General features: G+C 35.0%; 1 protein-coding gene across 1 annotated transcript; it reads right to left on the bottom strand.

Moving 5' to 3' along the window:
• Positions 1 to 4,630: 4,630 nt before the first annotated feature.
• On the bottom strand, positions 4,631 to 21,344 carry LOC150106136 (TNF receptor-associated factor 2-like). Its single transcript, XM_090393888.1, has 10 exons — positions 21,314 to 21,344; positions 16,297 to 16,371; positions 14,679 to 14,762; positions 13,707 to 13,760; positions 13,053 to 13,103; positions 9,507 to 9,563; positions 7,658 to 7,699; positions 7,185 to 7,244; positions 6,813 to 7,091; positions 4,631 to 4,900 (listed from the first exon to the last, which is right to left on the bottom strand). Exons 3-10 carry the CDS (start codon positions 14,745 to 14,747, stop codon positions 4,673 to 4,675), a joined length of 840 nt encoding a protein of 279 aa, XP_090250014.1. The 5' UTR covers positions 14,748 to 14,762; positions 16,297 to 16,371; positions 21,314 to 21,344; the 3' UTR covers positions 4,631 to 4,672.
• Positions 21,345 to 23,933: the final 2,589 nt, after the last annotated feature.

Consider the following 23,933-nt stretch of genomic DNA (forward strand, 5'->3'; position numbering starts at 1 on the left):
CAATACACATATAAGATCATAGAGGAGTAAACACAATCAAAAATAAATTTATACACATTATATATCATGAAGATATATAAACTTTACACTGTAAAATTTATAAAACTTCCTTAGGTCCTTGCTTCTGGACGGTAGATATGCGAACACGATAACGATTCGTTGCCTACGATGTTCACGAAGAACTTCTGCCGATGTTGGTCCACGAGGTTCCGCATTTTCTTCTCGGCCTATGCTGACCTTCTGCTATGCTGAGACCTATACGCACGTTTGCATTCTACTTGGCCGCATTGCCGCTCTCATTCATCTCACCCTGACCTCACTGGAACTTCCTTTCTCCGAGAACGACTGGAACAGATAAAAGACAAAAAACGAAAAGCAATAGCCTCGTTTTCGTGTCGCGAAAAACTATAAACCCCTCGATGACCTTCACATGGCATCTCAATTCCTCTGCACTCCGTTCCGACGCTTCTGTTCTCGTCCACTGGAGACCCCCCCCCCCTGCGCAACGCAGACTTTGCGTATGTGATGGCCTCAGGTCATGATTTAATCTTCTTATCTTGTCTGGGAGTTTAGCCTAATATTCTCATACTAACACATACTTCACCCATTCCTAAATTGCTTTCCTCTTTTCACCCATAAGTGCAGAAAGACAGTACCAGATATAAATACGTTTGAGAGTTGATTCTTGTTCATTTTTACTCAAAATGCCACATGAAAAGGATGGTTGAATGTAACACTGCCTTGTGTCGTGTTTCAAATGTTGAATTTCGGAACTCAGCATTTGAAACTCTACAAAAGACACTCGCAGCAAATAACTTCTGATATTTATTTGGTGTTTTTATATAAATTTGATACATGGTGGCGATGTAGGCTCATCATTAGCAACACATGTGAACCTGTAACTATGAAATACTTCTTGTAGAAATATCTTGGTGTCGAGGTGGTACTTGACGTTGAGTAAACTTATGAAGTCAGCAGGTGCAACTTTTCAAGTTTTCTAGAAATAATATTTCGACAAACAAAGTTGCAAATAAATTAACAAATTTAATTTTAGAAATAAATTTTGCAATTATTTTTGTGAAATTTTTAAATCTTCGATAATAATTGAATGGCAAATTCCATGCACGCAGTAATTCTATAAGAGAAAAGTTTGATAATAAACATCAATTAAGACACTGCTTTGAACTAATTAGATACAGAAACAAGCATAATAAACGCTGATAAATAATAATCTTGAAGTGGACAATAAACGATCCACTCAGTAGATAATGTAGAAAGCCTTCTTTTTTAGATCCACACAACATACGAAATGTCGCAAAACTTGTAACTACAATTATAGTATATGAGAAAGTCGTTATTTTTTATTTAACTTAATAAAATATACATTGGAAGATAAGCAACAAAGAGACTATTTACATATTATAAGAATTAATATTAAAGGGGAAAAAATGTTCCTTTCGGATATGCGACAGAAAGGAGGCAAAAGATGCATAAGTGAAAGAGAGGGTTTGTCTTTTGAGTAAGAGTCAACATTACAGTTCAGTATCACTTCTTAGTTATCTCTTAGTTGAAAGGTATCGTCGTCAGCAATCCTGAACAGGGTTCCAGTTGGATTCCACTCCTCTTTGAATTTCGCGACAGTTCTTGTTTCTTTGGAATAATCAAGTTCCAGTGAAAGCCTGCTTTGTAGTTCCGGACGTAGGCTGTACATGAGGGTTTGTGCCGATTCGGTGATGGATGGGTGCTGGTTATTTCTTGTGCTTAAGGTAAAAGCTCAAGATGATGACCGTACCGCAGATGAAGAAGAATTTGCCTATTCTGTGTCTGTTCTCTTCTGTACGGAATAAATTCCAGTAGTCTTCTTGGCTGTATGCATAGTTACAGGTGCTAGAGGAAGTGTTCAGGGCATAGGATCACCGCTTTGTTTGTGGGACAGTTTAGATATATGTGTTCCAAGATACAAGAAACTTCGCAGAATAGATAGGATCCGTTTCTCTAAGTTGAAATTTGTAGAGCTTAGTGAGAGTTGGCAAGATGTTACGCCATAGCCTCCACTGTAGTCGGATCTGGTTTGGCACACCTCGATTTATACGGAAGATCCCACTGAAAACTGAGTGGAATATGCAGCCTTGTAGATGAGAGGGTTAAGGATGAATATACGAAGGGCGAAGTTGGAGGCACTAATATAATAAAGTGGTATATTTTCTTGTAGTTGGAGAGAAGAATTGGAAGTGAGGCTTCAGATGATGCAAGATGAAACGTTAGCTCGCCGCAGTTTCTAGAAGGAATACGGATTCTCTGAGGTGTAGCGATATCTGGAAAGTTTTGATAATAGTAGCCTGCATCTGTTGATATTGCTTTTCAATTTTTGAGTTTTTTCAGTGGTAGGCATATGAATGTTTTGTGTCTGGTTCGGGAGGTCTCCTATGATTCTTATTCCTGTCTGGTTCCATGTAGAGAAAAGGAAGGATTGGCCAGTTGTAAGACGTTATATTTCTGTAAGGAGAGACTGACTCTGTTGATCCTGTCAGTGTGTGATGAAGATCTATGTTTTTCCACCGCTGTAGAGCATCTCTGTAAGAGTAAGGTAGTTTAGTAGGTGAATGCGATTGGCCATTCGGAGGATTGTGGAAAGTCTGAGTCCTCTGGTGGATGAATTCATGATGTAATCGAAAATGGTTACATAATATGATTGCACTGAAGTGAATTTAGGAGTAAGATTATGGTGAAGGATCTAGTCTATTTTCAAGGGAAATCAGTTTAAAAAGAGAGAGAGAGAGAGAGAGAGAAGATGTCGTGCAGGAGATACTAACTCGGAAACTATCTGAAAAAAAGTACAGAAGAACTTTCTTGAACCTAAAGACATTTCTTCTTGCGATCTAGTATTATGGTACAGAAAGCAGTTCCTCAAGACAGGATACTTCGAATACTTGACCAATGCACTGGAAGCCATTACCATAATCTAAATAATTAACACAAAAATTTCAAATAAATTTTCGTAATTTCTTACAAAAATTAATATTCTTTGGTCAGATTATTGAGTTTCAGTTAGTTTAAATTCTTGTCGAATGCAAAAGCAATTGGCTCTTGTTTGGAACTAAGGAAAGTCTGCAGATGCATTCATTGCCTATTTTATGGGACTTGGGAGGGGTATATTTTAGACTTTATAGCGTATTAGATAAAAGACTGTCGATTACATACTATATACACCGTCTGTACAAAAAGAAACCGAACCTTTCGAAAATAGAAGAAACTAGTGGCGCCACCTGTTGTATCTTTTTGTTGTCGATAGCGACAACTTTAATTAGTGTTGTTTCTACTGATTATGACATTTGTTTCATTAGAAGCTAAGTTATATTGCCAAAAGTGACAGTGTGTTTTGACGAACGGTCGGTAGTCACGATATTCATGTCGTACGCGACGAATTCTCGCTCTCAATCGCTTCAAAACTTCGAGATAAAACTCACCATTGACCGTTTCGCCAGGAGGAACGAATTCCTTGTGGATAATGACCTTGGAATTATAGCATTGATAAATCAGCATTGTCTTTACTTTTGACTTCTCCAAGCGACTTTTTTTCGGATGTCCCTCTTCTGGTGGTCTCCACTCAGCACTCTGGCGCTTTGTTTCGGGCTCATACTCAAAACACAAACTTATCGTCACCAGTAACGATCATTGCAAGGAAGTTTGAGTCCTTACGAGCGGTTTTAATGAGGTCCTTGCAGTGTTCAATTCGAAACATTTTTGATCTTTGGTCCACTTGTGGGGAACAAATCGCGAATTCAATTTACGAAGGCCCAAACGCTCGGTCAAAATGTTGTGCACAGTTGATTGTGGCATCCCTAATTCATCTTCAATCGATCTCACGGACGATTTTGAATTTTCTTCGATGAAATCACGCACGTTTTGGATGTTAATTTCTCTCATTCCAGTTTTTGGACGGCCTGGCTTTTCGTCGTCCTCAAGGGTCTCATGACCACTTTGAAATCGCTTAAACCACTCTTAAACTTGAGTACGGGATAAGCATTCATCACCGTATGCTTTTTGAAGCATTTGATGCGTTTCGGTAAAACGTTTACCAAGTTTAACAGAAACGTCAATCGCAGCTCTCTGTTTGAAACTCATTTTCCGACCGTTCGTCGGAAAATGAGTTTCAAACAGATACTCGGCACTATAACTCGGCTTCTAATGAAACAAATGTCATAACCAGTTGACACAACACTAAGGAAGGTTATCGCTTTCGACAACGAAAAGATACAACAGGTGGCAGCACTAGTTTCTTCTATTTTCGAAAAGGTCGATTTCCTTTTGCACAGAAGGTGTACCACTGCATTCAGTATGAGGATCAACCGAAAGTGATCCTCAGGGAAGAAGGATGAAAAAGAAAGTTAACAGATATTTTGTAAATCTAAGGATAATGTTTCATGTTTGTAAAGTAATCACAGAAAACATGGAAATGTTTATGAAAATAGTTAATTATTATTACAGAAAGCAAAAGCTTTATCTGGTTACACGTGAAGATATGAGTGTCTAGAATATAGATATTAAATTACGTAAATGTGATAAAATGGTATTCACGGTCTTGCACAAGCTCAGACATATCGAAATGAAGTTAAAATTGGACCACCAGTTGAGATTTCACGTTCACAGATTGGAGAAGGAATTGATTGCGCTACCTCCAAAATACAACCATGTTCAGATAAATTGCGTCGTTTACGAGATATGGACTATGACTGGACTCCAGTTCCTTACATGGTATGATGTCGATAGCAGCCCAATAATAATCTCCTTTGTTTGTTGGTTTTCGGAAAGCAGAATGCTGATGCCCAATTTTGAGAGGATCCATGGTCATTTCTTTATCTCTTGCAAGGCGCTTCTGGTGGACTAAACTCACTTTCACCTGAAAAGAGTTGAATTTATGTAACTGCCTTTCGATTTTGTTACTTATTCTTGATTACTTTTATATGCACAAAATTAGAATAATTGTTTTTCAAATGAACTGAAACTAAATCATTCTTCACTGCAGTTCAAGTGTGTGTACCATTTGTGTAAATGTTTGAAAATATTCAATATATTTCGTAACAATATGATGGACATGGGAACATTTCAACCTAGAAAAAATATTGCTTGATAGTTGCCATGCATTAATAGCTGTCAATTCCTGTGCTGCCAGGGGGAAAAGCATATTCTTTGTGGCATACTGAGTAAGTATTCTGAAATATATAAAATAGAATGAAAGGCATCGAAGTATAAATGTACAACGACTGTGGAAAATAATAACGCAAGCGACATACGAGGGTGGTCTGAAAATTTCTCGGCCTCGACCATAGCTGGTATCAATATCGGCAAGATTTTTATTTCTAAATTGGTACATCTGTCATAAGCATCCATGTGAAATTGCAAGTCATTATACTAAGTAGGTTGTTTTATACAGCTGTCTGAAACAAAATTATTGTCAGTATCCCTGGAAATGGATAAAATTGAGTATGGTACTGTTATAAAATTCTTTCTAAAAGAAGGCTTATCGCCAAAAGAAATTGATTCAAAGTTCATAAAAGTTTACGGGCACTCTTCTCTTTCGTTTTCGACAATTAAGAAATGGGCTGCCGATTTTAAACGTGGCCGTACCAGCCTTGAAGATGAACCACGTGAAGGACATCCAAAGCGTGTAGCAACACGATAAATCATTGATCAAGTATACGATATGGTCTTGGATGATCAGCGAGTCAAAGTGCGTGAAATTGCTGAGACAATAGACATTTCAAAAGAACGTGTAGGATACATTTTGCATGAAGAATTGCAAAGGAAAAAGTTCTCGGCAAGATGACTGCCGCGCAGATCAAAAACGCACAACGAAAATCTCTGAACACTGCTTGGAGCGTTTTAACAAGAATAAATCTGATTTTGTACATTGATTTATTCCTATGGATGAGACTTGGATTCTCTGTTACCCATCAGAATCCAAATAGAAGTCAAAACAGTGGACAGAAGTGGTTGTTCAGCGCCAAAGACAAAGTCGGTTCCATCAGCAGGGAAAGTCATGGCATCGATGTTTTGGGATGATGAAGGCATTTTGTTTATTAATTACTTGAAAAGGATAAAACAATAACTAGGGAATATTATTTCAATATTTTAACCAGACTAGGCGAAACATTTCGTGAGAAAAGACCCGGTTTGCAGAAGAAAGAATCATCTTTCATCAGGACAATGCACTTGCCCACAAAGGTGTTTTGGCAATGGTGAAAGTAAGGGATCTGCACTATGAATTGTTGGAACATCCACCCTATTCCCCAGATTTGGCTCCCTCTGACTTCTGTCTCTTCCCAAAACTAAAACTCTTCCTCGCTGGTTAGCGTTTTTCTTTGAATCAAGAGGTGATTGCATCTGTAGAGGGGTATTTTGCAGATCGTACTGAGAACCACTATAGGGACGGGAGAATGGCGCTGGAGCATCGCTGGAATAAAATTATTAGTCTTAAGGGAGAATACGTTGAAAAATAAAAATAATTTTGAAATTATAAATTCGTTTTTTCATTGTTAGGACGAGAACTCTTCAGACCACCCTCGAAGTATTATTTCTGGAAAATCTATGCATAATTCAACATCACAAGAAAACATAATTTTAAATCCTAGAATGCTTTTTTTTTGCCTGACAGTTTCGGCGTTGGTTTTTAGGCAGGGGATTTTATGGTGCATCAGAATTCTTATAATTGCCTCTTGAATGTTTTTTAACTGACGTTCGTTGTTCCTGCTTTGCATAATCATAACAACACTTAATTTCAAGTACTCAAGAGTAACGAATGCATTTCTTACCAGATGTCTGAATGGCCATTCCAAGAAATCATCATGGTCTCCCTTCTTCAGCGTAAAGAACACTGCAAGGTCGGTATCAGCGTCGTTGCCATATCCGTTGAGGTTAATCTGCAATCCAATGTTGTAAGACCAGAGTCCATATTGAGATATGCAGAATAATGGGGAGGTTAGACAAATAGGTGCATTTTCGTCATGGCTCTTTCGTTTCTTATACCAGTATTTATCTATTTTCCACCGAAATACTCTCGAATAGGTGCCTGTCCATTTCACCCCAAGCTCCTATAATTAGGGAAATAATAATAATTATCCAACGCCTTTAATTTTCCCAAAGGGAGTAACATGTTTTCTGTATAAAATAAAACCCAAACTTACCCCCATTCCACTGGTCATTTCCTGCTGTCCATGAATTTCACGATAATTCTCGTAGATTTTCTAAATAAAAAAAACAGAGCTGAAATCATTTTCATTTCTAGTCAATGAAATATAATGAAAAAAAATTACTTCTGTATGTGACTGGCTAATCTCCATAAATGCAAAATTGCATTTATGGAGATTAGCCAGTCACATACAGAAGTAATTGGACATGAAAACGTAGAATGTTTGTGAAACAGGCAAATCGGCCGAAGAACACACGCAGTTGACAGACGTAATATGATGGACTAGTAAAACCTATTGCTGTGATGGTAATTCTAAACAATATCAACAGTGGTCATAGTTTAACGTTTCATATTCGCATTTGCGAGCGGATATTCCAATTCGCATAAAAGAAATCAGAATGACATCACATTAAAGGAAAATTAATAACTTTACCTTTCAATGGTAAAATGGAAGTTTCGAAGACTCACCTGAAGTTTCTTCTTCAGAGATTTGTTCTTTTCTTCATCTACCTGCAGAATGAACAAATTCAATAAGTTGCTCTTCAGGTTTTCTCTTTTTCAGAATATAAAAATAATGCCCAGTAGATTTCGGAGTAATCCTTGTTGAATTATAAAACCTTAATATCGAGTAGAGTGTTATCAATGCTTAATCGCACAATTTTTAACATGTTTACTATAAATTGTATTAAGTTTTTCGTTTTTCCGTTCACGTTTTGACAATGACCAATCCAATCAATGTATGAATTGAGGAGCTTAATATTGTAACAAAGTTCATTTTCAGATAACGAGAATAAAGGGCTTGTCGAAATTCATTCAAAAACCACTCAGTACATATGCTATGAATATATGGAATGTCAGGAGATAGATTAATAAAATGAAAATAATAAGAATAATGTAAACGTACATTTCGATATATTTTACAAGATCGCATCCAGGCAGACCATCAGACACCATACATGAAATCATCAATGTCATATTACATCAATATCTTGATCGACTCTTTACTATTATTTATCTGATTGTCCGCGAAATTTCCAAACTTGGGTGGATCTTCATAACTATCGTATGTACTAGGTTTACTAAGAAGTCACCTGCGTGGTTATAGTGATAAGTATCACTCAGTGGCAAGAAGTTCAGGAAGACAAAGGCTGGTTTGAAAATCAAAACAGTGCATATTCCAATGTCTGAGTTCACCGTTGGGAAAAAGACATTCACAGTCGATTCAGAGAAACGTGTGTGAGTGTCACATGCTCGTATATCTGCATATCAGAGTTTATTTATTTAAATCGGTCTCACTTTGATTTTTAGCTTACCAATGCCCATTCATTGGAGGCTTTTGATGGTAAAGCACTTCTCTGTTTCGGTTGTCCAATAACATCAGCTCTTAAATTCTTTTCCCAAGCGAGTAAGTCATGTATTATATTTGCAGTGTGTTTTTTTTTAAGTTTTATCATATTTTAGCACATGCAAACAAGTAATGAATGTATCTCTCAGATACACGCGATCTACGCTGCAATGTTTTCGATCGCGACCTCCGCAGGGTTAAATACATCAGTCATTTGCTGCACACAGGAAGTTCGGTTTGTCCGTACAAGCCTTCTCAGAAGACGACGATCTCGTTCCTGACAGACTGTGTTAGGACCACAGTTACGCCTCTTAGACAAGTAAAGTGGGTTGTTTTTCCACTGATTAAACACCCGGGATATCTCACCTTTTAAGAAACCAGTCAGCTCTGCTGTTTTCAAAATCGTGGCTGCAGCCATATGAACATCCACAGAAATTCCTTTATCGAACTCAAAAAGATCTTTTGTTTTTCCCATTGTGATCAACACTGTTGACGATCTGATCAGCAGCGTTCCGAAATAGTTTCTATAACACGTGGTGATGCATGTGACCAAGTATTTTGAATATACGCTGCGTAAGCGACGTTAAACGCACATCTGCACAAAGGTTTCTAATTCAGTGACCGGTATGAGTACAATTACTACTCTATTAAAATAAATAAATGAAAAATTATATGTAATTTATGGAAATTCACTTATAAAATCAACTATGAGAAAGTTTAAATTCGCGCCCTCTAGAATGACTTCGTTAAAATATATTGAGTTTGGTAAGAAAACTTTGTTGATAATTAGCAATTCGTTAGGCCTAAGGCAGAAATCTCATAAATAAGATGGCGAATTATTTCAGACTGTTTCATAAGAATTTATCTTCATAAAATTAAGAAAAAGACAAGGACGTCAGTGAAATAAAAATAACCATATTTTAACCATACATAACAATAGCGACTCCGTAGGTTATTTATAATTATCCTTACCGTTGTGTTCCGTTCATTCTTTACGATAAAACCTTGGTTTTGAGCAACTTCAAGTTTCTGAAATAGTGAATGCTGATTATTTTTCACCATCTTATTCTCTCGATTACACCCAAGAAATATTCAGAATATGTTTTAAGTGTAATCACATTGATTAATTAAATTCTACCGTAAACATATTTTAAAGGTCAAATCATACTTTTCTAGTTCATTTTAACTATTTTCAAATGGAGAGGATTCATAATCGTGCATTATAATGAAAAACAGAAAAAGTTTTTTTTTTTTTTTACACTAATACTTGAAAATATTTATAGCCTAAATTTATTGAACATTTTTTTTATTGAACCCCACCATTTTGTATACTTAAGCTGAGCTAAAGGATGACTAAATCCACAGCTTAATTGAAAGTTGAAAACAATTTCAAGCACTGAAAAATAATAATAACCATTATCATCATCATCATGGTCATCAAATTCCAAATGGGTATGCTTAAGTAATGTAAACGATGGCATGAGAGTAGTTGATTAAGTTCACATCTTTATTAATGTAAACTTGGCACTGCTATTTGTCAGGATCCTAGTTTAGTCAGAAATTATATTTTGGTCTTCTAGGGCGTTTCTAACTGCATTGGTCTACATACATTCCTCTGGGTCTTTTTCCTTCCATCCAAGAGGAGCAGCAGAAGAAGAAAACACTGTTTTGCTAACCTTTTTTACTCCCATTATCTTTAAGTGACCAAAACCAAACTACTTTAGATTTGATTTGTTTTCTCTTTTATTCTTGAATGCTAACAACTTTCTCCATAGGTTCACTTTTAATGTGGTGTTGTCACTAATACCATCTGTTCACTACCCTAATTTTTATCGCAGTATCTAGTTTTGGATCAGTTACTTTATTTCTTATCCACTCTTATCTCCATTAAACAAAATTTGTCTCGACACTCTCTTTACAATGCTAGTGTAGTGTTTTGGCTACTTTCTCCCTTATTCCATAATTCAAAGGCTCCCCAACTTTGTCCTTCTGTTATTTACTTCCATATTTAGTTTGCCATTTTCACCAAAAAATTGCTTAAGTACTTGTAATGTTTTATTTCTTCTCCAGGTTTCCTGTTTACAGTGACAGTGATGACTTCCATGTCACTGCCTATTTGAATGGGTTTTTGTCCTTTTTATTGAAGATTTTCATTCTGGATTTGGTGCAGAAGGTATTCCATTTAGTTAAGAAATAATCAATACCTGTAGTACATTTGTTCAGGAGTGTGACGTCATCACACATTTGGGAAGTCAAAATCTCTGATTTTCATATTAGATTTAATTCAACCTGATCAATTTAATTGTGAATCAGAGTACAGATAGTGTGCATCCTTGTCTGTGTGATGTCTTATTTAACATCACACCATTTTTTCTGCGTTTCTATCAATTCTAATGATATTATTTCTTAAACATAGACTATGTATTATACATTAAAGTGTGCAATTTATCTGATTCATATAATTGTAACCTGGGTTTTCTTTTGGTATCTTACTGCATGCCTCTTCCACATGGACAAAATATATAGACAGATCCTTGTTATACGCCCACGATTACTCAAATGTACACCCTCTGTCCAAAAAGAAACCGAACGTTTCGAAAATAGAAGAAACTAGTGGTGCCACCTGTTGTATCTTTTTGTTGTCGAAAGCGGCAACCTTCATCAGTGTTGTGTCAACTGTTTATGACATTTGTTTCATTAGAAGCCGATTTATAGTGCCAAGAGTGACAATGTATTTCGACGAACGGTCGATCCTCATGACATTCAAGTCGTACGCAAAGAATTCTCACTATCAATCGCTTCACAACTTCGAGATAAAACTCACCATTGACTGTTTGGCCAGGCGGAACGAATTCTTTGTGGATCGTAGAAACAAATCAGCATTGTATTTGCTTTTCACTTCTCCAAGCGACTTTTTTACAGATGCCCCTCTTCTGGTGGTTTCCAACCAGCACTCTGGCGCTTTGTTTCTATCTCATACTCAAAACACCACGTTTCATCACCAGTAACGATCCTTTCAAGAAAGTTTGAGTCCTTACGGGCGGTTTTAATGAGGTTCTTGCAGTGTTAAATTCGATACATTTTTTGATCGTCGGTCAACTTGTGGGGAACAAATCGCGAATTCCATTTACGAAGGCCCAAACTATCGGTCAAAATATTGTGCACAGTTGATTTTGGAATCCCCAATACATCTTCAATCAATCTCACGGACGATTTCGGTTTTCGTTGATGTGGATGTTAACTTCGCTCAGTCCTGTTATTTGTCGTCCTCAATCGTCTCACAACCACTTTGTAATCGCTTAAACCACTCGCAAACCTGAGTACGGGACACGCATTCATTACGGTATGCATTTTGAAGCATTTGATGCGTTTCTGTAAAACCTTTAACCAAGTTTAACACAAAAGTCAATTGCAGCTCTCTGTTTGAAACTCATTTAGCGACCGTTCGTCGAAACACACTCTTGGCACCATAACTCGGCTTCTAATGAAACAAATGTCATAAACAGTTGAACACAACACTAAAGAAGGTTGCCGCTTTCGACAACAAAAAGATACAACAGGTCTCGCCACTAGTTTCTTGTATTTTCGAAAACTTCGGTTTCTTTTTGGACTGAGGGTGTATAACGTAACGTGAAAATATGATCCTGGCAAATTGTATGTAGCAGGAACCCATCGTATTTTTCGCCAAGTTTCTCTTGAATACTTTTTCTTATCCTTTTCTTAAGCATGTTTGCATAAATCCTATAAAACACCCAGTAGCTAAATTCCTCTTCGGTTTCTTTTTGGACAGAGGAGTGAATGTGAGTTTTGTAAAGCTCACATTCAGATTTATTTCTGTTTTGTAGATGGTAATATTATGAACCTCACTTCAAATGCATTCATCCTTCAAGCCGTGCCTTCTGAATGATGGAGTTCAGCCACTGTAAAAGGTTATTTTTCTTTTGTCTTTTCAATGTAATATTAATTTAACCCTTTCCACCTTTATGCCAGTCTTAACAAGAGGACAGTCATAAGGCTTTTCTTTACTTTTGTGTCTTCTCTCCACGCATTTGTGCAAATCTTAAGGTTAGTAAAAAGGAGTGCATATCCTTAACCGATATTCAGCAGGTACTTATTATTACTAGCGTTTCCCAAATAAAATATTTATTACATTATTACAAGTTAAAAAAGTTTTAAAATAATCTGTGTTTCCTTCCAAAAAACAGAATATAGAAAATGGAAACTAGGAAAAAGATTATTGGAGTTATCAATGCTGGAATTTTTGTAATTATATGAAACGCGTCTAAAGAAAAAATAAGAATAAAAATAAAAATAATAAAATAATTATTAAAAAATATAAAATTTAATTCTGTCTTTCCAAAGCTTATGCGTTTGGAGTGACAGATGGTTCTCAGTGGTCTGAAAGTGAACAACAACCACAACAATAATAATAAGAAGAACTGAAAGCTCTTGCTTTAAGTAAATGCCTACTTTTCAAATAGATATAAAACGAGAAATGATAATTAAAATATTTATTACTTTTAGTTGTTCTTTTAACTCGTCCATTTGGATCTTCTCAGCATGCACTTTCTGAAAAACGAAGCGAAAAATTAGATTAAGCAAAACATTTTAGAATTAACTAATTTTAAATAATTCGAATGGATCCCTGATGCACCAGAACACATGAAGATCAGTAGAAGCAATTTGCTCCGATATAGGAAATGGTTCAACTAAAATTTGCTAGAATCATATTGTTTATTTGATTTTGGTGGAATTTATTTTGCTGAAATTATGGCCCAAGCAGTTAAGGTTATGAAAGCAATGTATTATGCTTGTGAAATTCACGTGTTATTCAGAGTGATTGCCTTTGAATTCTCCGGACTTGGACCCGTGTGACTTCTTCTTGTTCCCAAACTTAAAAAATTTTGGCTCGGTGGGAAAAAATGTTCTTCGAACGAGGATGTCATCAAGGCTGTCAATGACTATTTTGCACAATTTGACGAATCCTACTTTTTAGATGGAATGAAAAAATTGGAAACTTTCTGGACCAAATGTGTAGAACTCGATGAAGACTATGTTGAGAAATAAAAGTGATTTTTTTCCCCAAAAAATGTGTTTAACTTATTTTTTTTACCAATCGACGAACACATTATATATTCCATAAATATAAATAACGATACGAAAGATGATTACCTTTAGTTCCTGCTGTAGCGAATCTACCTCTGATCTGATGGTCGTAACGCTTTTCTTAAAAGAAAAAATTAAATTAAATTAAAATCAACAAATTTCAAACAATTTAACAATATATCCAACTGAAATGCAGCAAAAACATCAGTGTAAATTGCTAACTTGTTGACAAAAAGAAAAAAGGCATTTATTTCCACAAGAGCCAAATTTTAAATGCGAGGTCCAGTAAAGTGTTTGCATTCTTATTGCAGACATGATGCTCTACCTGAAGTTACTTTCCTTTGTAGAGTTTTATGAAAAATAATGATCAGAATATGATTTGTTTAGCATCAATGCCGTATAAATAGATTATCAGAACTAAATAGATTTTAATAGCAATTTTGCGCCAACCTTTACCGTACAAATGCATTTTTTCATCTTTATTCTCCCGATGTGTTTTTCGATATAAGTGCATTTAGACATATTAAAATAACACAGACAGTATATACCACAAAAGACAGAGCAATTCTTTGTCACTTTGCGTTTTGGGTTCTATCCAAGGTACATCGAACAAGAACTTACTGAGAACAGAACCAGAAATCATTAGCAACTAACGGAACGAACCGAATGTGTTAAACTATTGTATATTACGAATTGTTTAATTTATTACTAGAGTCAGTTCAAGTGATAAAATTCGAACAAGAATTTTTAAAATCTGCTAACGCCTCTTATTCTCCTAAGGTGGTAGAGAAGGCTGTTTAGTCGAAACTGAAAAGGGCAATCTCCACCCTTAGTCAATCACAGATAGTAGGCAATCTAAGACAATCAATGATTTTAATTGGCATCGGTAAAAGAGAGAATGGCAGACAACTGCTGCCATCCTGTGGTGTGAGGGTTATTAAATCGCAAAACAGATTAATATTTTCAAGAAGTAAGAAACAGAAGAAAAGAGCAGAATTTTTATGATCAATCGATTATTTAATCTTTCTAAATACTTACTTCCATGTCAGCTATCTTATTTAGGAAAATATCCAGGTGGTCTTCTACAGATTTCTCGTGAAGTTTCATCTGTTTTCGAGTGTCCTTTTAATGGAAACCATGTTATAAATTGAAGACTTCATTAAAAATAAAGCCATCTTCATTATACACCCTCTGTGCAAAAAAAAAATTAATCTTTTCCAAAATAGAAAAAACTAATGGCGCCTCCTGTTGTATCATTTTGTTGCCGACAGCGGCAACCTCCATTATGTTGTATCAAGTGTTTATGACATTTGTTTCATTAGAAGTCGAGTTATAGTGCCAAGAGTGACAGTGTGTTTTGACAAACTGTCGGAAAATGAGTTTCAAACAGAGAACAGAGATTGACGTTTGGGTTAAACTTGGTAAAAGTTTTACTGAAACGTATCAAATGCTTCAAAAAGCATACGGTGATGAATGCTAGCCTCGTAATCAAATTTACGAGTGGTTTAAGCAATTTCAAAGTTTTCGAGAGACGCTTGAGAAGGACGAAAAACCTGAGTGTCCAAAAACTGGACTGAGCAAAGTTAACATACAAAAAGTGCGTGATTTCAACTAAGAAAATCCAAAATCGTCCGTGAGATTGATTAAAGATGAATTGGGGATTCCGAAATCAACTGTGCACAACATTATGACCGAGAGTTTGGGCCTTCGTAAATTGAATTTGCGATTTGTTCCCCACAAGTTGACCGACGACCAATAAATGTATCGGATTGAATACTCATCAAGGACCTCATTAAAACCGCCCGTAAGGACTCAAACTTCCTCGAAGTGATCGGTACTGGTGACGAAACGTGGTGTTTTGAGTATGAGCCCAAAACAAGCGCCAGAGTGCTGAGTGGAGAATGCCAGAAGTGGGGGAATCAGAAAAAAAGTGGCTTGGAGAAGTCAAAAGTAAAGACAATGCTGATTTGTTTCTACGATTCCAAGGGATTATCCACAACGAATTGATTCCGCCTTGCGAAACGGTCAATGGCGAGTTTTATCTCGAAATTTTGAAGCGACTGATAGCGAGATTTCGTGTACGGCATGAATATCGTGACTACCGATCGTTGATCAAAACACAGCAGTTGACACAACATTAATGAAGGTTGCCGCTTTCGACAACAAAATATTTCTGTTTTCGAAAAGTTCGGTTTCTTTTTGGGTCAGAGGGTGTATTATAATAAAATCAAAATACGAGATTTAGGTGATAGTCTACGTCTTATCCTGTTGTGAAAAAATGAATGAATTGTAAAATATTTAACTTAAGCTAATAAATTAATTATAATATCGTTTGATTATATCTATAGAACAGAAGTCCATGTCATTTCACTTCGTAAGTTATTAATATGTTAAAATACGCTGTTGAGAATGATAAACTATGAACGTCTAGAGCTATTTGCGTTTCTTTATGTTGAATTAAAGTTGGTGAATATTATTTAGGTCCATCTTGATAATTACCAGGCGAAACCAGATTATCACAGTTAATCGTTTTTTATTATTTTCAGATGATTTATCCACGTTAAAAGAATTTCAAAAATATATCTACAAAGGAAGGTGAAGACATTCATTTTATTATTATTTTTTTCATTGTATATAAGTTGTATAAAAGACTTACTTTGTAGGCACATCAAAGATAACGATATTTGCATTCTGAGATGAACTTTGCACAATTTTCATAATGCTCTTCCAGCTGTTAAAAATACAAATAAAAAAAATGAACCAGTATTTTTCAATTTGTTTCTTGAGTAGTCTTACTTCAGAAAATAAGAGTGCGAAATCCGCATTAAATCTTTGTATGATAAGCAGATAGAGGGCAGTAATCTAAAAGAGATTTTAGACTTGTCAACAGAAATAATTTCCGCTACACTCCAAGCACTTTTTCTAATTTCATAGTACAATAAATCATTTAAATCTAATACAATAAACTATTTAAAGTACATTCGCCGTTTGATATTTTTAGAAGTTCTATTCTAGACCTGAAGTACATTACAAATATCTCTGGCTCAAACAGGGCAAAGTTTTCATGAGAAGAAACGACACATCTAAAATATGGCGAATCAGATGCGAAGAAGACTTGTCTAAACTCCGAGAAAGCAGCGAGCCTAATAACAGACTTACTAACATTAGCGGTGATGACATTTTCATAAATGTGTAATTTGTTATGATTCAGTAGAAAAATTAAGAAACTTTTATCCTCAGACAATGTAAGTACTTTGAATATTTTGCATATAAATATAAGTATTTGAAATAAATTAGAACACATTGAATTACTACTAGACAATTAAACTATCGGATAGATGTTCTGATGTTAACAGAAATCTAAGTGAAAGACGAAGAAACTGATTTGTACCATTTATGCGGATTTAAAAATTATTATCAATCTAGAAATTATGACAAATCTGGAGAAGTAATTATCTTTATTCGAAAATCCATATCTGTTAATAGCATTAATAGAATAAAAATGAAAACAGCTCAAAATGTCAATCTATATTTAGAACATCATAATATATATATTTATATATAAATATATATATAAAAAAAAAAAAAAAAAAAAAAAAAATATATATATATATATATATATATATATATATATATATATATATATATATATAATGGCTGTATGTAGGTCGCATTGTTACACAGAGTCCAACTTTATACAAGAACTCGAGTGTAGTCTAGATGAGATCAAAAGTGGCAAGGTTCTGGGGATATGAATATTGATTGCTGAGGAACAGCAGCTCCTCTCAAGATTATCTAGATCTACTTGCCAGGCATGGACTTGAACAATATATTAATGTCTCCAAGAGGGAATTCAATGCTGGTAGATCGTGCCTAGCTCATGTATTCAGGAGGACGTTAATTAGAAACAAAATCGAAACAGCAGTTCTGCGCCAACCTCTCTTTAATACCAAATACAGCTGCCGCCCAATTAATGCGTAGAGCTGCCGCCCAACATCCTTTTACAGTACACCTTGAAACCCACAGAACAAGTTTCTTTTCCTCCTCCTTCATCCCTGCTACTGCAGTACTGTGGAACAGTCTTCCCCTGGCGTATTTCCCAAGGAATATAACATACAGGCTTTCAAATTAGATGTAAACAAGTTTCTCCTTTCCCAACCCGCTACCCATGTACGGTACTAACGTACTAGAGGTTGACCAGCCAACATCTCGTATATGGGTCCAACATTAAAAAAAAAATAAATAAATAAAAAATTGGATCACTTTCCAATTGGTATCAAAGTGCATTTGCAAATACAGAACAGAGATAGTACAAGTGAAAACATCCCCTGCACAATAATTGACTTCAGAGTATTGAAACATAACTTGAGCACTGTTTCTTGGGAAGAGATAACGACGGAAACAAATATTGATACCTCGCATCATAAATTTATTGCAATATTCAAAAATAAAATACAAGACTTAATTAAAGTTAAAATAATAGACAAAATTAAAGAAACAAAGCCCTCGATTACACAGGAAATCAGACACTACATAACAATTAGAGATGAAATGTATAACAAGTTTAAAAATTACCCCCACAATCAATATTATGATCACAGTTTCAAGTACTACAGAAATTTAATACACCATAAATTTGAAGAAAGTAAAAACAAATACTACAGAAAGGAATTGCTAAAATTCTAAGGAAACCCCAGAAAACAATGGAAGTTTGTGAATAAATTATTCGGCAAAGATACACACAAACAAAGCCTCCCCATACTTAAAGATATCGATAGGAATAGAGAAAATGGAGTCAGAGGATTAGCTGAAGAATTCAATAATCACTTTGCCACGGTCAGTGAAAGCATTCTGAAAAATGCTAAACCCACCCCTCGGAATTGCACTCTCAAAAGACTTGCTAACTCCATATATCTTCTCCCCATTTGTGAAAACGAAATCAAAAGTGTCATAGCTAGCTTAAAAAACCAAAACTTCAGAATACGATGGTATTAACACTAGCACTGTGAAAGAATGCCAACTGTAAACTATGGAACCACTAATGTACTTTTTTAACTTATCACTGCAGAGATTTACAAAAAGGGAAACAAAAATAACTTGAAAAATTACAGACCGAACTCACACCTACCGGTATTTTCGAAAATATTACAGAAAATGTTAAAAACTAGACTCGAAATATTTGGACAAAAACAATTTCTTTTCAAAGAATCGATTTGGATTCAAGCAAAAGTTTAGCGCAGAACATGCTTTACTGAACTTCACAAACACAGTTTATACTTCCCCAGATGAACATAAACTAAAATTAGCGGTATTTTTAGATATACACAAAGCTTTTGTCACTGTATCACATGAAATTTTAATTTAAAAAAAATAGAAGTCATAGGAATACGAGGTACTGTCCTAAACTGGTTCCAAAATTACTTAAATTCCAGATCACAAATTGTAAAAATAAACAACAGCTGTAGCAGCTCCAAAACAGTAGACTGCGGTGTACCACAAGGATCTGTCTTGGGACCAATTTTATTTAATATTCATGTCAATCTTCTGCAATCTTAAACTACACAGTACAATAAACACTTTTGCAGATGACACAGTACTAATTTTCCCTACGGACAGAGCCGAACAAATGCAAACTATAGTGAATGGTGATCTTTTGAAAGTAACAAATTGGTTCCAGTCAAACAAACTCAGTCTATATGTCTCAAAAACTAAATATGTAACTTTTAACTTGCGAATACAAATGGCAAAATGAACTTCACTGCACAATTCATTTTGCATGATTGGAATTGCAGGACAAATTCAAATTGCAACTGCGAGAAAATAGAAAAAGTCAGTGTAATAACTCACTTGGGCTTAAAAATTGATAGTAATTTGAGCTGGAAACCGCATATCACCGATGTCGTAAATAAAGTAAGAATTATGTTGAACAGCTTCACTATCTAAATAGATTTTTAAATTTAAATATGTTTAAAATATTATATTCTGCCTGGATTCAAAGCGCACTATAATATGATATTTTAAGTTGGGGAGGAATCTATCGCACCACGCTGAAACCTTTAGTCTCGACTCAGATTAAAGTAATTAAAATCTTAACTAGAAACAAATATAAGGATTCTACAATGTGTAATAAACACGCCATACTAAACATACTATCCATTAGATATTTATACGTCTATGGGGTACTATTATTCATAAAAAACGACAACGAACACGTAAATATCAAACAAGATACTTTCTTCAGTAGACATAAGAGTCTAAAATATTTTGACTCTTATGTCTACTGAAGATCCGTTATTAAAGACTCGACCGAAAGCAAATAAAGAAGCAATACACAAACATTACACTTATTTAGCGCCAAACGCATTCAGTATCCTACCTTTAAAAATAAGAGATGAAACTAACAAATACAAAACTCTAATCAAAGAGTATTTATTTTCCCCCAGAAATGAGAATTTTCTGTTCAAAATAATTGTTTAAATGATTGGTTTTTGCATTTTGGTAATAAAAGGATCCAGTCTCATGGGTAAAACGTAAACATTTAAATGCTATTTAACTACTTTGTTTTATTTTGTTCCTAATTAATGTTATGCAACTTTCTCTGTACATATTAGCATGCATCCTGAGATGGTATTATATTATAATAATATTTAATATGTATATTTTATGGATGTAATTATGTGTATATAATGAAAATGCATTACAGATATTTTTATAACTTTATGCATTTCGTAACCTGAACGACCTGTTGCTCTTAGGTTACTCGTATGGTTGTTCATAGTTTTGTACTAGAATATGAAGCTTACAAAAATATATCTATCTATTTAAATAATAATAATAATAATAATAATAATAATAATAATAATAATAATAATAATAATAATAATAATAATAATTTTACATGTTTAATTCTGACCATAATAAAATTACCATGATCTTGTGGAATCATAAAATGGCATCTTCATTCTTGTGTTGTAGTGACCATGTTAGATTTGTTATATCCGACAGCTGCTGCTGACATTTTGCAACTGTTTTCAGTTTGAGAGTGCATAAAGAGGGGGCCATCTTGCCCAAAATATAATAACTCTTCTCTGGCTGAACCGAATTCAATAAACTTGGATACAAGAATGCATGAAGATATTTGGGGTGGTTCAATGTTGGATTCATTGCGGATTATTTCCCCATTTTATTTCATAATCTACCATAATGATCTGAATCGATACTAATAATTTCTCAATGTAGCTGGATGAAATGTTACGAAATTAGGTATTTTAGATGTCTATTATAATTCATCGAATCATTTAGGTTTAGCTTCAGTGGAATCGTTTGTACAGAAACAGTAACCCAACCATTTTCCCAACTATGCGTTTGGTTCACCTCTTTTCCCATTCTGTTTTGCTCTCCATATAACACTGAATTAAATCTCTCACCCACCCACACATTCTTGAATACTGATGATGTCCTTGAGAGACTTTATTATCTTCTTCGATTGATATGATGGTATTATTTACACATTTTTCCTCCTTCCAACAACCTGAATGATTTCTTGAATTAGAGTACATACACTCCATGTTATACCACACTTTTTTGAATTTTTAAGGGGTGATTTTAGTGCTAGAGGGCCTAAATAAATATATAAATAAATTCACTGCGCTGGGGATTATTTTTACACTCACCTGTATTTCTTTCCTCGGAACCAGCAAAGAACAATGTGAACAGCTAACCTTTGTCTCTGGACAGTCAACACTTCTGTGCTTCGGTAAATCTTTGAGATACACTTGAGCAGCACAATCTTTGCATTTCATCGACGCGAGATCACAGCTGTTTCGATGAACCTGTGAAGGAAGATATGACAGAAGATAGATGCTTTGATTCGCTAAAACTCTACACAATTTTTCTAGGGTTAATAAATGTTTATATCCGTTATTAAATAACACATGACACATTTTAATTGAAACATTTATTCACAGATGATGGAAAATATCGCATTTTATATAAAGAGAAAGAAAAAACACCCATTTGCATTCCTTGATGTACATAATACAGTATTCTAGATCATTTCCAGGATATTCAATGAAAGTCGACATCATTCACCGTAGAGAATTGTGCAACCCACGAACAATTTTTGACTTGAAAGAGAATGACTTTCTGAAGGAAGAATTTCATCAGTTGTGGGACAGACAACTGTAATCATAAATGCTATACAGAGTTGAACACAAGCCGCAAATGTGCTGGATAAAGTGACTCGAAAACTCAGAGGCAATGCAGCATGATTCACTTTCCGGTGGTATAGGTTCCGAGACGAAAAGCAATCCCTCACAGCTCGAATTCTAGGCCCAACTCTGAGTATCCAAATTGTAATGTGATCGTTTCCAAAGTTCATCTGTGAAGGTGAACTCTATAAGGAGAACGACTACAGCTAAAAAAACATTCAAACCTTAAAGACTCGACTATGTTATTGGTGATAGTGATGTTTTCTCCCTGGTGCAGGACACTAGAGTGTACAAAGGATTTGCAAATGGAAGCGATCACTATTTAGTCTTGAGCAGGATAAAATTGAATGATACAAAAAACAAGAACATGTCAGAAAGTTTTAAAGCAAACAAAAGTTGAGTAGTAATCAGATGTGAACTATAGACTAAAATACACAAAGATTATTGAAGACAAAAATGAAAGAGTTAGAGATTAGGAACCAAACCTTGGAGATTCAGTGGCAAGTCTTGAAGAAAACACTGGTTGATGTGGTGAGGTTGTCTACAAGGATAGAAAAATCAGAACTCCATGGTGGACACGGGAAGTTAATGAGGCAGTGAAGGAAAAGAAGAAAACATAACAAAAGTTCCTGGCAAATAAGTCAGCTTGTGCTCTTAGAGAATACAGAGACAAATGTAAGAATGATAAACACTGTGTGAAACTAGCTAAACAAAATTCACGAGAAGACTTGGTAAGAACAGAAAATAAATATCAAGAAGGTGGCAAAATATTCTGAAGGCCTTTGAAAAACTTCTGAAATGAGGAAAAAGTGCTGTAAGAGGAATTAGAGATGATAAAGTAACAAGAGACCTGGAGAAAAAGATATCCTGGATTTATTGAGTAATTGCTTCCAAAAATTGTTAAATCAAACAGGCGGTGACAGCATAGTAGTAAAAACACTCAACAGGCAGGTAATCAGAAACACATTTCCTTACTCGAAGTAGAAAAACCCATCAAAAGCCTGATATGTGGAAAGGCAGCAGAAGTAGATGATATTCGACCAGAAATGCTTAAGAATGGTGGTATAAAAGTCTTACAGTGGCTGCACTGCATAGTTCAGAAGGCCTGGACAGAGAGACCAATTCTCAATGATCGGAGTAGAGCTCTCAATAGTACCCATATATAAAAAGGGAAATAAAACTGAATGTAATTACAGAGGTGTTTCCCTACTGAGTGTTCCTGGCAGGATTTATGAGAAAATTGAGAGACGGTTGAAAAGGATTGCGGAAAGGAAAACAAGCCGGATTCATACCAAATAGAGGCTGTCGGAACCAGATGTTCACTCTACAACATAGGTGAGAAATCATGGGAACATCAAAGATCTGTATTTAATAGTCAAAAGAAAAGCTATTCAAAACGGTAGAGTTATATGGTATTATCGGAACATTATATCAAGCAATACTTAGTGTTTATTTGAGATGTAATTCAGCAGTTAAAATTAAAAGAAGTACAGGGAGATGGTTTGACGTTAAACCTGGTGTGAGACAAGGATGTACATTATCCCCTCTGTTATTCATTATCTATATGGATCACATTATGATGGAAAGTGGTATTAAACATGATATCAGAATTGGAGATGTTAATGTCAGCTCTTTGCTTTATGCGGATGATGTTATACTTCTAAATAAATCCGCTACAAGTCTACAAGATTCCCTGACTAAAGTGAATAACTGGTGTAATAGATATGGTATGAAGGTCAGCAATAAAAAGACAAAGACAATGGAAATAGGAGAATCGTTAAAATTATCAACTGCATCGTAAATGGAGATCCTATAGAACAAGTAAAACATTTCAGGTACTTTGGCATGATTTTTAGTGATGATGGTAAATTAAATATAGAAATAGACAACAGAATCAGCAAAGCTGGTATGGTGGGAAGTCAATTGAATAAATTCATATGGAATAAGAAAGAAATTAGTCAGAACACTAAATTAGCTGTATACAAGACAGTGTTCAAACCAGTTTTAACTTATGGATCTGAGAGCTGGGTCAGAAGTAAAACACTTGACCAAAGACTAGAGACCGCAGATATGAGTCCTGAGA

The sequence above is a fragment of the Typopeltis vanoorti genome, chromosome 6 (genome assembly GCF_054136105.1).
Source record: "Typopeltis vanoorti isolate ZY-2024b chromosome 6, IOZ_Tvanoo_1.0, whole genome shotgun sequence".
In the NCBI taxonomy this organism is placed as follows: Eukaryota; Metazoa; Arthropoda; class Arachnida; order Uropygi; family Thelyphonidae; genus Typopeltis; species Typopeltis vanoorti.